Here is a 13763-nt window from a genome sequence, read left to right as displayed (position 1 = left end):
ATACTAATTAAGAGTGAATCTTAAGGTACTTATATTTTAGGTCCAATGGGCGGAGAAATTTGTTCGTTTTACGAACTTTTGATAACTTGGTTTCGTCATTAAGTATTCTTTGACAGGCTTGGAACTCACAACTCTGTTACGATACTCTGAGTCAAGTTCCAGATCAGAGACTTGAAACATTCAGGGGAATCCACCAAAACATAAAAGATCAAAAATTACTCTGGCCAGGTAGATGCTTTGACCTTACTGCCAACCGGCTAGCTCAGGCTACTGTGCGGGAAGTTCTGGAATCGAGCCCCAGACTGGACCAACCTTCAGCTGGATGTTATTTTTTTAAAAAGTGAAGAGAACGTAATGTCTTTGCAATGACATCTGCAAATGGTTAGATGGTATTAGGCTGAAAAGAGCCCACGCACTAATCGCAAAGAGTGGGACACGTAGTTCCTGGTGTTGTGGCCTGGTCTTTCCCTGTTGTGTTCTCAATGTTGTGGTGGGGAATGGAATGCTAGGAGAAATTAGCTTGGTACGAGCGACTCTGTAAATCCGATGCTAAATAAATATCCAGACCAGACCAGACTTTTATTAAAAATCCGATCAAGTCGCAAATAGTTTTTGAATGAGCTTTGTAACTTGTTGCTCATGAAAACCTCCTTTCTGCTTTTGAAATGCAATTATTTACATTCTTTATCCTTTGTTAAGGAGAAGAAGGTTTTCAGTTATACCAGCTGCTATTAACCTGGGCATGCCCATGTTCAAGTTGAAGTTCTTAATTACGAGGTTGGGTGGGGACTTGTTTATGGCGGTCTCGTGCAGGGGTGGGAATGAAACTGGGACGAATCGTTAATTTATATTAACTTGTACCCGTGAACGCCTCACCTGATCGAAATTTGTGCTGAAATGCTTCGTATAGCTGTAAAAACAGATGACCACTGTGCAAGAAGCCTCTCCTCTTACCAATGCAGTCTGAGTGCGATGAATATCGTTCAAACCAGTCATCACTTTCTTTCCTTGAAGAAAGGAAATGTATGTTTGAAGTGTGAGTTATAGACAAAATGGAGAAGTGATCCTCGCACTTATCTGCATGGACAATTTAAGCAATTGTCTTTTATAGTTAACACCTGAAAAATTTAGGTGTCTTTAACAGGATTCGAACCCATGACCTCTGCCTCTGCGATGCCAGTGCGATGCTCTACCAACTGAGCTATGAAGCCACATCGTGGGAAGCAGGTCATTTGTTCCCATGAACTGGGACTCGATGAATGAATGCGGCATCGTAGAGCATTGCACCTGCATCACAGAGGTCATAGGTTCGAATCCCGTTGAAGCCACCAGAATTTTTCAAGTGTCTGCTGCAAGAGACAATTGCTTAAATTGTCCAGATAAGTGCAAGCATGTTCACATCCTTCAACAGGGCACATAAACCCCAGTTCCGAATGGTAATATTGGTGCATAAAACAGAATTCTTTTATTCCTTCGTACATCGTGCAAGTAAAGCAACAGCTTTATTAACTCCTTACCAGCTCTCACTGGTTGCCGTTCATCTGTCAACGATAGGATGATGTAAATTCCAAAGCATTATTATTATCATTCTGGCCCCAGTTGTTCAAAAGATGGATATCCGGCGAATAGTGCTATCCATCGTTTGAACAACTGAGGCCTAAAGATTAATTACGCTTACAATGGAGAAAACGGGCTTCGCAGCCGTCTTTGTTTCTCCTTTTGTGGGAAGCTATAACAATATTTGTTCTAACCGCATTCATTTGCTGTCGCAAGTTAGGTGTGTGGATCTTCTTGATCCAAGTTTTTTTTACTTGGTATAGCGGCAGGTACAAAACACAGGTAACAGGTTATTGTTTTACCAATACAGAAAGTATCCTAAATATTCATAAAAGGTAACCTTAGGTCTAAAGTTAGCTTTTATGAATGTTTAGGATACTTTCTGTATTGGTAAATCAATGTCCTGTGACCTGTATTTTGTACCTGCCGCTTGGTATAGACATTTCATCTGGGAGGCGCGGTGGCCTCATGGTTAGTGAGCTCTACTCCGGATCGAGTGGTCCTGGTTCGAGGGACATTGTGTTGTGTTCTTATGCAAGACACTTTACTCTCACAGTGCGTCTCTTCATCCAGGTGTATAAATGGGTACCGGCAAATGTAATGCTGGGGGTAACCTTGCAATGGACTAGCATCCCATCCAGTGGGGAGTAGAAATACTCCTAGTCGCTTCATGCTACAGTAACCGGAGATAATCGCCGGCCTGATGGGCCACTAGGCTCGTAGCAGACTTTACCTTTCCTTTTTAAGTTTTGTTGAGAATCTTCATGCAAATTGTCACTCCTGCGTAACCGGAAGTTCGATCTAGTTAGCCAATCAGGATGGATAATCACAACACAGCTTAGAAAGCTGTGACTTCCTGTTCGCTAGGTTGTGCGCCGCCATTGCTGTTTGTAGCTTTTATACTTAAGTGTTTGAGCACGTTCCGCTGCATTTTTTTTTTTATTTAAGAGCTTATAAGGCGCAAATATCTATATAAATATATTCAAATGCGCCATCCGAATAATAATAAATAATAATAATAATAATAATAATAACAATAATAATAACTAATAATAATAATAATAATAAAATGATGATATATAGAATTAAAAACTTCTGGCTAAAATTAAGAAATAGGCCTTCCCCCAACCGTCTTATTTGTGTTAAGTTTGTGTGATAAGTTTAATCTGCTCCGAGACTTCTTTTGCTGGAGTACTCGGCGCGTATCCTGGGTTTCTTCTCTCACTAAAAGCCACAATATGGTCTCCAGACTCTCCTCTCTAGCCGCTAGAGCACTGGAGCAAGAAACGGAAGAATTAAAGAAATGGCGTTCTTCGAAGGTGAAGCAAACGATTCTGAACAAGTACACATTGGTGCAATTAATTGTGCACCGCCTTTCACTCACCAACTCGTAGACTTTAATACACATGTCGAAATGCAATCGACAAACACATGGTGAAAAGACAGTCTCTGTCGATCCCCTAGCTCACGGGGGATTAATAAATTCCATTTGGAAGGTGACTTCCATTTGGAGAGTGACATTGAAGCCAGCAAAGTATACCAATGTTTATCAAAGCTGTCATGAATCCAAATTGAACAACATGCAGTGACATGAAAAACAGTGAGGCAACCAAGCAACCCATGCTTCAAGACGCTAGTACTTGTGTAGCGGGCTATAATGACGAACTGTCGAAAGACTCGGTCAAGATTTCCACCTGGGTTATCCAGCTGTTATATCACACCAACTAATGCATAAAGAAAACTTCAGGCTGCCAATTTTTAACAATCGCGGTAACTTTCATATCCACGAGTGACGACAGTGGCACTTTGATTATAGACATTTCATCTGTAAAGTATCTCTTTGTGGGTGCAAAATATAACTGTAGCTCTATAATGCGTTATTAAGATGCTAAATATGCGAAAGAACTTTGTACTACAGGTGATCATAGGCAGATTGTTAGTAAAAATCTGGAAAGCAAAGAAGACCTGTTCACCCACGGTAAACGAAAATTAATGGCCACATTTTCTTGAAAACGGTTATTTTTGCTCAGAGAGCATTCTTAAGTGTTTTTGGTTACGCGTAGCTAAGATGAAACTGTTCATTGCTTAGCTTGAACATGTCGGGCTGATGAACTCCAGAAGCAATTTAAGAATGAATAAGTCACTGAAGATTGATTTGGTAAATTTATGGTCAAAATACAGCGGATAATTACCATCAGTGATACTACCCCTTTAATAGCAGGATCGAACGAAAAATCTAAAACTTTTACGCCCCAACTGGGTGATACTGGTACTGTCCTAAGTTAATTGACATGAATATGAAACTTAAACATTGTTGTCACATTTGGCGCCCTACAGTATGGTTTTTCCTCACAAGTTATCGCGTTCGAGGCGAAGTCAGTCAACCAGGCACAAATTCGACAAAAGAACTTCTTTAAATTGTACCGTTTGGTGAACACTAGATAGCAAAAAATGTGAACAAAACATGGTTGATGAAAGGAAAAGGACAAATGCTAAGATAAAAGCAATGCAGTACAGGAAAGGTGGAAACTTACATGAGTGGTACTCCAGTAGGGCGAGAAACTTAAGAACTAGCTGAATAAAACTACAAACACTGTGAGATGCAACCAGAAACACTGCAAACGAAAGCACGAGGTTTTAAAATGGAGTGGGCACTGGGAAAGAACTGTAGGATTGGAAGTTGTTCCCAGGTCCCATGAACTAACATAACGATAACATGCAACATTTGCGGGCCGGGGTTCTAAAACAAAAATGGAACAAGATCATTGCATCGTGACACGAATCATCGAAACATTCGCCATCAGTATCACAGTCGGGTTTTCAACTAACGTAAGTCTCGGGTTATCATCTTTCCCTGAAAGACCTGAAAATGCCATCAAACCGCTCAACCTGCGAGAAGGTAAATGAAAAAAAAGAGAACTTCCATAGTATTGAAACAATCAAAGGCCGCGAGGCGGAACCTTCATATGCGGGGAAGGTAAAATGGACTAGTGTCCAGTCTAGGTGTTGAGTTTAATATATATCAGTTTCTCTGTGGTACAAATTTTCTTTTCAACATTTCCTTAATATAATCTGACGGAGAACCTTTCTTCAGCCTTCCAGTTGGCCTTGGGGTGATCACAATCTGGCCACTGGAGTCCGAGAGATTTGTGGGAGCCTCCACACTTGGTTCACGTGACAGAAATTATTGTTTAAATGGTAAGCGATGCCGTAAGAACCAAGACCCTCATGATCCCTTTGTATGAACGAAAACCCTTGCTACGCAAACTAACAACCATCCTGTAAAAAAAAAGGGCACCCTACGATGGGGTTGCCCAAAATATCTGTTTCGCAGTGGAAATTTAGCTGGCTGCTAAGTTATTGATTTTTATACTCTTTTGCTGGGAAACTTGAAATATCTTTAGCACTTCAACCCGTGCTGGCTGGATGAGAAAAGAAACTGGGGAGGACTGGAGGAGAACTCGTTCACGAGAAGCTTATCGCTGTTTCAACTTACCGAATGTTGAAAAAAAAAAAAAACCCGTTATGACCGCTTTGGCGAGCGGTTTAGATCCACGAAGTTCTTTACTGGCTGGGAAATACTGACACGGTTGGCTGGGAGTTTCTCTCACTATCTAGCTGCATGGGAGCTGGAATTTTGCTCATAATCATCCTGGGGGTGCGGAATTAAGGGGAGCTACCACAAGTTGAGAGTCGAAACTAACATGTTGGGAATCCATAATTTCATCAATTGATAACTAATTCATTCATTTATTTACGTTTTTTTTTTCTTGTTTGGCAAAGAAAGAAATTAACATTATCAATAAACCCGCTTTCAGTGTGCGTCAGCACGTAATCGTTAATTCTGCTGACTCTTAGCTTGCGTAGCTGGAGGGATATTCTATCGCAGGATTATTTAAACACTCGCGAGCACGACGGCCTTGGCCGCGTGTAGGCCGCGACTGGCATGAGGACTACTGGTCTTGGATTTCCACTTGCCGCCAAAACACAACGATGCGACTATCGACTAACTTCCGCGTGTTTAAATAATCCTGCAATAAAGTATCCCGCCAGCTACGGTGAGAGCACTCACCTCTCACCATTGTGACCCGGGGTTGATTCCCATTTCTGGTGCCATATGTGTGTTGAGTTTGTCGGTTCTGTTCTCTTCACCCAGAGGTTTTTCTCCCGGTACTCCGGTTTTCCTCTCTCCTCAAAAACCAATCTATGATTTGATTTGTGTTAATTTGATTTGATTTAATTTGAGCCCTGGCCAAACGAGAACGATCGAGAGCTGATGAGAGCTGAAACTCTTGAGAGCTCATGAGAGTCCACGAGAGTGATCGAGAGTTGGCCAAAAGAGAGCGAGAGTTGACGAGAGTTTGTCTAGAGTTTCACGTGCAAACAAAAGAGAGAGTCTGGGAAAACCCTGCCTGACGTAAATGTGGTGAGTAGCCAGCCGGTATATTCAGCTTTGGCGTTTTCCTTGGTCCCCGAATCCGACGCTATACTATTTTTCCCTTTTTATCTTAGCCCGCTGGGAGAAAAAAATAACTGCATACGGTGTGGAGTACCCAGGGCTCAATACTTGGACCCTTATTATTCTTATTATTATACATCAAGGACTTGCCTAACTGTAACCTGTTGTCTGATGTAAGAATGTATGCCGACGACACTAACCTTCAGTTATGCATCAAAAGATCCTGATGAGTTGTTCTCATCCCTGACACGTGACTTAGGCAACCTTAAACAATGGCTTGATTCTAATCGCCAAAGTCTTAACGTTGTCTCAAAGCTAAATGCTTGCTCATTGGGATTCGGCACAAATTAAATCTCGCTACTATTTAGTAACTCGTATTGCCTTGATGGCCATTCAATGGAAAAAGTTGACTCATATAAATGTCTTGGATGGTATACAGGTGAATGAAACGCTATCTTGGGGTCCCCATATCTCTGCGGTTAACCGAAAGGTCTCAAAAGGTTACTTGCAGCTCTAAGAAAACTTAAGCCACTATGCCTCCAACCAGTGCTCATAACAATCTACAAATCTCTCATTTTACCACATCTTGATTATTGTAGGGCTGCCTAGGGTGGCATCGGTACTGGCTTAAGTAATAAACTCGAAAAATTACAAAACAGAGCTGCTCGCATAATAGCCGGTGCTGACTGGGATGTAAGATCTTCTCACATTCTTTCGGAACTAAACTGGACGAGGCTCGCTGACAGACGTTCCAAACAAATGAAAACCCATATGTTCAAAGCAGTGAACGATATATATATATATTATATATATAACTGCAGACAGTACTGTTTCGGCCTTCTGGGCCCCATCAGTGCAGTGCTGATGTCTGGGATGGAGTTTAAGCTTATAAAGCCACCCCAAATGTCCCTCACATGTGGTACATCTAAGCCATGCCAGAGTGCTCAAACTAGCGAGCTAGTAAGCATGCACAATGGCTAGCGGCAATGACTCATCCCAGTAGAGTGCTCAATTTGGACATGAAAGCAAAAGCTTTGTAATGCCAAAGAGCTATATCTAACTGCAGACAGTATATATATATATATTATATATATTCGCAAGATTCGCGAATACTAATTAATACTATCCATCGATGCAATCTTCGTGACTCAGAGCTAAATCTGTTCATCCCATGAACGAACTCAGAAGCTCTTAAAAAGAGTTTCCGTTACAGGGGTGCCATTAATTAGAACAGTCTGGCTAGCGAAGCAAAGCGGACCACTAGTTTGAATAATTTTCTTGCATTAGTTAATTAATTAATTAATTAATTAATTAATTAATCGTTATAATGTTAAACCCGACAATGGATTAATTAATTATTTAATCGTTATAATGTTAAATCCGACAATAGATTAAGTTATGCTGTAAGACTTTTTAAGTAAATTAAAGTTGTAAGTAAATTACATTTTTAGCATTTAGGTAAATTAGATTTTTAATTATAGTCTGTTATTCTACAACTTTTATTAGTAATCGTAGTTGTAAAACACGGCTCCATGGGAGAACACTTATTAGTGAAATGAAGTTTTGATTTGATTTGATTTTGAACTGCTGACCGCAAAACTCTCGCTCAAACTCTCGTGCGCGGCCAAACGAGACAAAACACTTGCCAACTCTCATGAAAAATTTGAGCAGGTTTCAAATTCAATGAGAGCGCTCGAGAGCTTATGTGAGTGGCCGAGAGAGGATAAGAATTCCTTGCCAAACGAGAGCGAGAGTTTCAACTCTCATCAACTCTCGCTCTCGTTTGACCAGGGCTTTAGACTTAAAAGGACACTTCGTGATGGATGTCAAAATTGAACGTACATTTAACAAGGTTCATTACTGGACATAAGTGCTTTTCGTAGACCTTCCCTCCTCCCAAAGGTACGGCTACACGTAGGCTAATGTAGAGTTTGAAGATAAATTGGGAAATGCTTCCCAGCCTGGCAAGCCTGTGCTCTTACGATACGAAATTTGGAAAAAATTGTAAAATAATGACGAGTTTACCGAAATGACGTTAAGGAGATGGCGGAGCTTAGCTTAGCCATTGGTGGACCCAGAGCAAAACGCTGCCAAAGCAGACCACGAAGCCATCCAAAGGTTGTTGCCGACTTTCCCGCCACACAACAAGAAGCTTCTCGTATGTCTTTGCAATTTCCCACCAGAGGGCCGTCATTCCTAAGGAATTTACTTTTGTCACTTCGTTGCCTTAGATACCACAGGCAGCCCAAGCTATGGAAAATTAAAATGATAATGGCTAATTGAACGGTCAAAGAATCAACAAAAAAAAAGTAAGCTGACACACCATAACAGCATGTATTTTCTCAAGCTATTGCAGTTTAGAAAACATATCTAGGTTCCTTTGTCGCTCAGCAACTGAAAAAAGGGAAACGAGACTGAGGCACAAATATGGCAAGGCAATAGGCCACTTTCGATCTATTCAAATTCAGCCCTAAACAAAAGACATCATTCCGAAAGTCTCTGCACACGAGCCAGAAGGCCATCAGGCTTGAGCTTATCCCGGTTTCCATGGCATGAAGCGACTAGGAGTATTCCTACTCCCCTTTGATGGGATGCCAGTCCATCGCAGAGTTACCCCCCAGAGCCTCGAGATGATGTTTTTGTTTAGGACTGAATTTTAATATATCGAAAGTGGGCTATTGTAGCATTATTTAATACTGAGTTTCAAATTCAATTCAATGAAATTCAATAATCGGTGAGCAGAAAATATGGTGTGTGGAATATGGGCTATGGACTACGGACCGCGCACTTTGTATAAAACACAGACAATTAAAGGTCTAAGGGACTCATTGAAATAAAATTGAATTTCATTTAAAATTGAAAATTGCTGTAATTGGCTGTTGCCATACACAACCCATGGACCTGATGGGCTAAGTGGGCCGGGCGGCTCTGGGGATGAGAATAAAATTCTTCTCGTTCCCAGAGCCCAGCCGCCAACATCAGTCAAGTAATCAAGTCACAAGTCAAACGAGAAGCTCAGAAGTTCTGGTAGCTGTTGTAGAACCGGCAAATTTACAGCAGATTGGAACAGGAACAAAAGGGAACGAAAAAAAGTGCGCATTTTGAAATTTGAGGGGTGTCATAATTCTGCAGGATTATTCTAATTAATGCGATCTTCAGATGCAAAGCACATCACCCTCAGCTCCATCGTACGGCTCATTGGTTCTGGAGGCACCTTTCCACTGCTGCAACTAGAAGTGTGCTTATCCCTTGGAAACGCTGATGAAAACCTAGCAGGGTTTGTTAAGGCTACCCTAGAAGGTATATTTAGCTGCTTTGATTTTCATTTTGGCAACGGTTTTTGGAAATGGAGTCCCTCAAGTTTCTTCCGGTTTTTGTGTCAGCAATTAGCGCTCTGCGCTAGAGATTCTCGACAGTCATTAACAAAGTTCATCATCATCGTATGATGATTTCTCTTGAGACGCGATAGACCCAGGGACGATTTGTAAAGGAGTTGTCATTTTACCAAGAACAGCGATGGATAACTGATCCTTCCGTTGTCAAATGTATTGCTTGTGATAATTTGAAAATCAAGAGCTGTTTAATTACCAACATATTTTTCTTGCATTTTTCCTTAGGGTACGGGTGTACATAAGAACTTGTTTGCTTCTTGAGCAGTGGCAATTATGTAAAGTTACTTAAAACTTACTTGACTTTTCCTCCTGCTAAAATGTTTCTCTACCGATCTATTTTATAGTGATAAAGTCTCTCAGAGAAAGATCAAGCGAGAGCTCATCAAAGTTTCTCTCACTAGCTATACTATGCTTCATTCCGATTTGTGAGACTGTGAGAAGTTTCATGTACTTGGTATTAGAAGAAGTTGAACATCACAAATGAAGCGAAGCAACTACAAAGGTACACGCTAATGTATCCTTCTGATTTCTAATAGTACTTTATCGAGACCTAATTATCATTGGCCCTTATTTTTATATGTACTTGGGGTGTGTTGCAAGGGTTCAGCTGTGTAACAGCTCTCGTAACTTGCTATTGTTTGGTATTGTAAGCAGCTTATATTGTTTTTAAGTCTAAGTCATTGTTTCAATTGTTTTAGTCTTTTGGTTTTGGCTTGGGTAGCAAGCCAATCGCAATATTATATGTTACGACAGCTGCTACATCACCCCAAGGGTTACATGTAGATGGCCCTAATTTTCATTTTAGGTTATTTAATTATGATAAGTCATGAGATTCCTTTAAATTTATCCTGGGACAGCTGTCATGTAACTGGGATCCTTGCAATGAAGTTCAAGTATGAGTGCAGGTCTGCCAGTGAGCATGCACACAAACAACAAAAAGTACATGCAGTGTGTAGCATGATCACTCTGGTGCATCTTTGATTGATCTCTTTAGTTTAGCACATTCAAAGAAGTCAGAGCATCGAAATGCCTGGACATATTTACTGCCTGCTCTCCTCAGGGGCTTTTCAGGGTCAATGAAATATTGAACAATTACGACAGGAGAAAGACCAATTGGCTATTTACAATTAGGGCAACTGCAAAACTGAACAGGGGCTACCCAAAAATACTTCAGCCAGTGGTCAGAGTGAGGCTGGAGACATAAACTCTGGATTACAAGTCCACCCCACAAACAACTCATCATACACTCTCCCCTTGCAACAACCACTCTGCCACTTTCACTCGGTCCACATGGAGAACTTTAATTCACAGGCAATTAGTCGTATGTAGAGCGGAGGGGTTGGCACAGTGGTAAGATCTCTGCCTTCCAACCCTAAGGTCCCGGGTTCCATTCCCGGTTCTGCTGAGACTGGAATATTTGGCGACCTTCTTTCCCGCTAAAGTTCACTCAGCTTTCCATCCTTCTGAGGTCGATAAAATGAGTACCAGCATGCATGGACTGCTTAGAAGTGGCTGCAATTTGCGCCTGTATATGCTTCCAGTCCGCTGGGGGTAAATTGATCATTGTAAAGCGCCTTTGAGACGTTAGTGAAAGGGCACTATATAAATGCACCACTTTACTTTACTTTATGTGTTTATCATTTCGAAGTTACTGGTAGCTGTTATTATGGTCCTGGCAGGGCACTGCAGTGAGAGTCCTTGCACCTGTGCACTAAGAATATCAGGATATTCGATAAGCACATGTAATTTTGAAATACCTATGTAAAAGGAAAGGTTTTTACTGTACTGGCACTTACTGGTTTGGTACGTGTAAGACATACCTAAATTTTTTTGTGTAATGTTAGTTGGACTTTCTGTGCTCATTTATACCAATTATGTTTATACTGTTGGTCAGAGTTTTATTTTTCCCTAAACCTCCATGTTTGGATAATGACAGAGTTGTGATGAAATCATTTTTATTCCATATTCTTTGCTTGAGCAGTCTAGAAAGGTAATATTAGGCAAATTTGTGCAGTTACATACATATTAACTTGTACGTTGCCCATGCACCACCAAGCACTGACCTCCTAAACTTTGCCAAAATTACCATAATTTATATCGGGATGAGCATTTGGCTATAAAATATGGTAATTGCTGTTAATACTCAGTGTTTATATTTGTAAACCATTTCAGTTGTCTGTCAATTGGAATTGGAATCATGGCACAAGGAGGAGTAGTAGAAGCAGAGGAGATTTTTGCCCAAAGCAAGGAAGCACTGGACATTACTCTTTTAGGGAGTGAATGGAATTCATTGGCTGGGGGGCTGTCAACATTAAACAGAGAGCTTGCAATTCATCTGTCCCAAGAGCCAAATGTCAGAGTTTCTGTGTTGGTCCCAGAGGGTGCTTGCAAACATGAAGACAAAGAGGCAGCCCAAAATTTTGGGATCAATGTTCTTGATGCAGGGAAACAACCAGGCTTCAGTGAACCTCTTGACTGGTTGGGCTTCCCACCACAAGATCACACAATAGATGTTGTTGTTGGCCATGGTGTGAAACTTGGAAGGCAAGTTAATGTCATAAAACGTTCTCCACAATTCCAAAATTGTAAATGGGTGCACATGGTGCATACTGCTCCAGAAGACCTCAGCAAATACAAGGGTTATGATAATCCTACTTCAAGAGGTGAACAGAAGCACTGGGATGAGGTTGATCTTTGCAAATATGCTGACCTTGTCGTTCCAGTCGGACCAAGACTTAAAATGGCTTACTCTTCCTATTTGCAGGGGTGTAAGAAGGTTGAAGATATTTTTGAAATAGTTCCAGGTTTATTTAACAGGGAATTTAGGGATTTGGTGCAACAGGCCAAAGGTGAGAGTAATGATGATTTCAAGGTGTTGTTGTGTGGTCGTGGAGATGATGAGGACTTTGAGCTGAAGGGATATGACATTGCTGTTAAGGCATTTGCTGATCAACGCCTGAAAGGAAAACGATATTACCTTCTGTTTGTGGGTGCCCCCGACGAGAAGCAGGATGAGGTCAGGAGACGACTTCTCAACTGTGGAATTAGTAATGAGCAACTCACAGTTAGAAAATTTGTACACAGTCGTGAAAAAATGAAGGACCTCTTTTGTGAAGTCGACCTTGTCATCATGCCTTCAAAATCAGAGGGATTTGGTCTCGTTGCTCTTGAAGCCTTATCAGCTAGTTTACCAGTTCTTGTGGGGAGAAATTCAGGGTTTGCAAGAACAGTCCAAAGCATTCCCTTTGGAGCATACAGCATAGTTGATTCAGATGATCCTGTCAAATGGGCTGAAGCAATTGAGGGTGTTGGTGTTAGACACAGAGTGTGCCTCGAAGAAAGCAAATTACTGAGAGGAGTTTATGGCCAGGAGTACTGTTGGAAAAAACAATGTGAAGCACTTGTTGACAAGTTATGGAGTATGGTTCATGGTATGGTAATTAATATCTATTTTTGTGATCTGGTTTTAATGTTCCACTTCCCAGAGGAGCTTTTGCCTTTTTGTCAGTCCTGTGGTCTGGAAGTTACAGGCAGATTCATTTTTTTGACAGAACATCAATCCCAATTTTGAGAACCACAAGAATTTTGTCCTGTCATGCGGGTGCAGTCACCAAAAGTAAGGATTAGCATGTTGTTGAAAGGTCAAGAGTCTTTGTCCAATGTTATTATTTGTGGCTGTCCTCTTCATTGAGCTGCCTGGCCCCTACATATAATCTAGGGGTTCCCTTGGGGATTGCCAGTGTAAATGTTCTTGGATTTTAAACAGTAGAAGCAAAGTTCCTTTTAATTCCTGAAGTTTTTTTTAACATTATGTGGCCCACTGCTGAGGCCATTTAGTATCAATTGGATCATGACAGGGAGATGTAATGGTGAAACATGACTATTTTTACTGTCAAAATAGTTGTCCATGAAGGTCTGCTAAGAGGATAAAGGAGAGCACATTCATGTATAATACTGGAATTACAAGAATTACAAGAGTTCATTGCATGATCTAAAATCATTTTCTGAATGCATGACTCCAACCTAGCGTAATAATTTTAAAGAAAATTCAGTTGTTAAAAGTGAAGTCGGAAGAATCATCCAATGACTGTGTAATCATTTTGGTCTCTTTATCAGAGAGCTCTACGTGTGAAGTGTCAGCTGCAGATAGCTTGGCCGAACAACAGTCTATTGCAATGCCAGGAGTATTTTGCCAGGCTGACCCAACAACAATGCAGCAGCGTCCTCTTCAGGTACGACGTGCGACTTTGTACAAAAAAATGCAAGGATGTTGGGCCAAAGAAGAACTTTAACATTCAGTGAAGAGAAAGGTATTGACAGTAGTTTTTCTGTTTTTCATCTCACAGCTACATTGA

The 13763-nt window shown here is 41.0% G+C and overlaps 1 protein-coding gene across 1 annotated transcript; it reads left to right on the top strand.

The window, feature by feature from the left end:
• Window positions 1-9020: 9020 nt before the first annotated feature.
• LOC138013819 (D-inositol 3-phosphate glycosyltransferase-like) lies at window positions 9021-13763 on the top strand. The gene is made up of 5 exons (XM_068860875.1): window positions 9021-9316; window positions 9753-9910; window positions 11581-12839; window positions 13525-13640; window positions 13755-13763. Exons 3-5 carry the CDS (start codon window positions 11606-11608, stop codon window positions 13761-13763), a joined length of 1359 nt encoding a protein of 452 aa, XP_068716976.1. The 5' UTR covers window positions 9021-9316; window positions 9753-9910; window positions 11581-11605.

The sequence above is a fragment of the Montipora capricornis genome, chromosome 1 (assembly GCF_036669925.1).
Source record: "Montipora capricornis isolate CH-2021 chromosome 1, ASM3666992v2, whole genome shotgun sequence".
NCBI lineage: Eukaryota > Metazoa > Cnidaria > Anthozoa > Scleractinia > Acroporidae > Montipora > Montipora capricornis.
This window is presented reverse-complemented; position numbering and strand designations above follow the sequence as displayed.